Source organism: Nicotiana tomentosiformis, chromosome 6 (assembly GCF_000390325.3).
Source record: "Nicotiana tomentosiformis chromosome 6, ASM39032v3, whole genome shotgun sequence".
Classification (NCBI taxonomy): domain Eukaryota; kingdom Viridiplantae; phylum Streptophyta; class Magnoliopsida; order Solanales; family Solanaceae; genus Nicotiana; species Nicotiana tomentosiformis.
Window position 1 is genome coordinate 60,766,410 of NC_090817.1, and position 1,635 is coordinate 60,768,044.

Consider the following 1,635-nt stretch of genomic DNA (forward strand, 5'->3'; position numbering starts at 1 on the left):
TTACCCCCCAGGATAAACATATGATCTATCAGCTAACTGTAGAATCACTGTGGTGGGTATCAGAACTTCTAAGCCCAATTGTTTGAACACTGACAAAAACATCATATTGATACTTGCACCCAAATCACACAAGGCTCTACCCACATTAATTTCACCAATCCTCACGGGGATGGTAAAACTACCCGGATCCTTAAGCTTTTGTGGAAGCTTATGTTGAATCCTGGAAGTGCACTCCTCAGTAAGTGCAATGGTCTCAAACTCAGTTAACCTCCTTTTATTTGCCACTATATCCTTAATATATTTTGCATATTTTGGGACTTCACAGAGCATGTCCACCAAAGGGATGTTCAAGTGTATCTACTTCAGCATATCTAGAAATTTGTGAAACATGTGGTCATCATTCTTCTTTCTCAATCTTTGAGGAAAAAGGGGTGGCACCCTCTCTGATATTTGCTCAGACTTTGTTTTGTTTCTCTCATATACCTCTACAGGTTTTGGCACTCTTTCTTCTTCAAGCCCAGACTGCTCCTTTTTCTTCTTAGGCACTTGTACCAACTCTCTCCCATTTCTCAACGTCACTGCATTGACTTTAGGATTTTTCTCTATATCACTTGTGAGAGCTCCAGCAGGTCTAATATTCTGATTGTTAGCCATTTGCCCAAACTGCCTCTCTAGATTTTTGAACTCTGTGCGCAATTATTGATTCTCAGCCATAACTTTCTGATTGTCTAGCAAGAGCTTTTTCATCATGTCAGTCAAACTCTCTTCTGCTTGCTGTGGGGGTTTAGGTGGCTGATTATAATTAGCTTGAGGCCTGATATTCTGATTGCCACCCCAAGAGAAGTTAGGGTGATTCCTCCAGTTCGGATTGTATGTGTTACCATATTGAGCATTTTGATTCATCGGCCCTCTAGCTTGCTGCCCCACATAGTAGATGAATTAAGGATTCACGGGGCATATGTCACTTGTGTGATCTTCATCACATAACTCGCAGCAAGTAGACATCTGTTGCACATGCTGCATCTGTTGTGCTTGGTGCATTGTTATTTTATTCTTCTGATTTGGTAATCTCACTATATCTGCCCTCATGGTTGAGAAATCATCAAGCTCGATCACACATGCTGCCTTTTGTTTAAGTGCTCTTCGTGGTTCCCCATCTCCTTGCCAATTATTATCATTAGCAGTGAAATTGTTTAGCAGGATCTGGATCTCACTATACGGTCTTGCCATGCAACTATCCCCACATGCTTAGTCAAGATTCATCTTTGATGCCTCGTCCAACTTATCAATGAAAGTGTGACCCAACACCTCTTCAGTCTGACAATGATATGGGCAGTCTCTGAGTAGCTTCTTGTATCTTTCCCAATCATGTCAAAGAGTCTCACCATCTCGTTGTTGAGACCCAAGAATCCGACTCCTCAGCGACTTTGTCTTCTTAGTGGGAAAAAACTTGATTTAGAATTTCCTTGCTAGATCATCCCAATTGTGGATTGAGTTCGCGGGCTCCTTTTGTAACCATTCCTTAGCTTCCCCTAGCAGTGAAAAGGGAAACAGTGCCAACCTGACATAGTCCTTGGAAACGTTCGGATAATTGTAAGTGTCCGTAATTTCCAGGAAGTTCTGAATGTGCCTCTA

The 1,635-nt window shown here is 41.8% G+C and overlaps 1 protein-coding gene across 1 annotated transcript; it reads right to left on the reverse strand.

The window, feature by feature from the left end:
- On the reverse strand, positions 1-654 carry LOC138894071 (uncharacterized). The gene is made up of 2 exons (XM_070178745.1): positions 484-654; positions 1-357 (listed from the first exon to the last, which is right to left on the reverse strand). The coding sequence occupies exons 1-2, from the start codon at positions 652-654 to the stop codon at positions 1-3; spliced, it is 528 nt and encodes a 175-aa protein (XP_070034846.1).
- Between the last annotated feature and the right edge of the window lie 981 nt (positions 655-1,635).

What these genes read in the sequence shown, in the direction of transcription:
- LOC138894071 (XM_070178745.1), bottom strand. Translation starts at nt 654, where the DNA reads ATGGCTAACAATCAGAATATTAGACCTGCTGGAGCTCTCACAAGTGAT. An exon ending in GAGTGCCAAAACCTGTAGAG is followed by an intron (nt 358 to 483) that starts GTATATGAGAGA and finishes ATGCTGAAGTAG; the next exon opens with ATACACTTGAACATCCCTTT.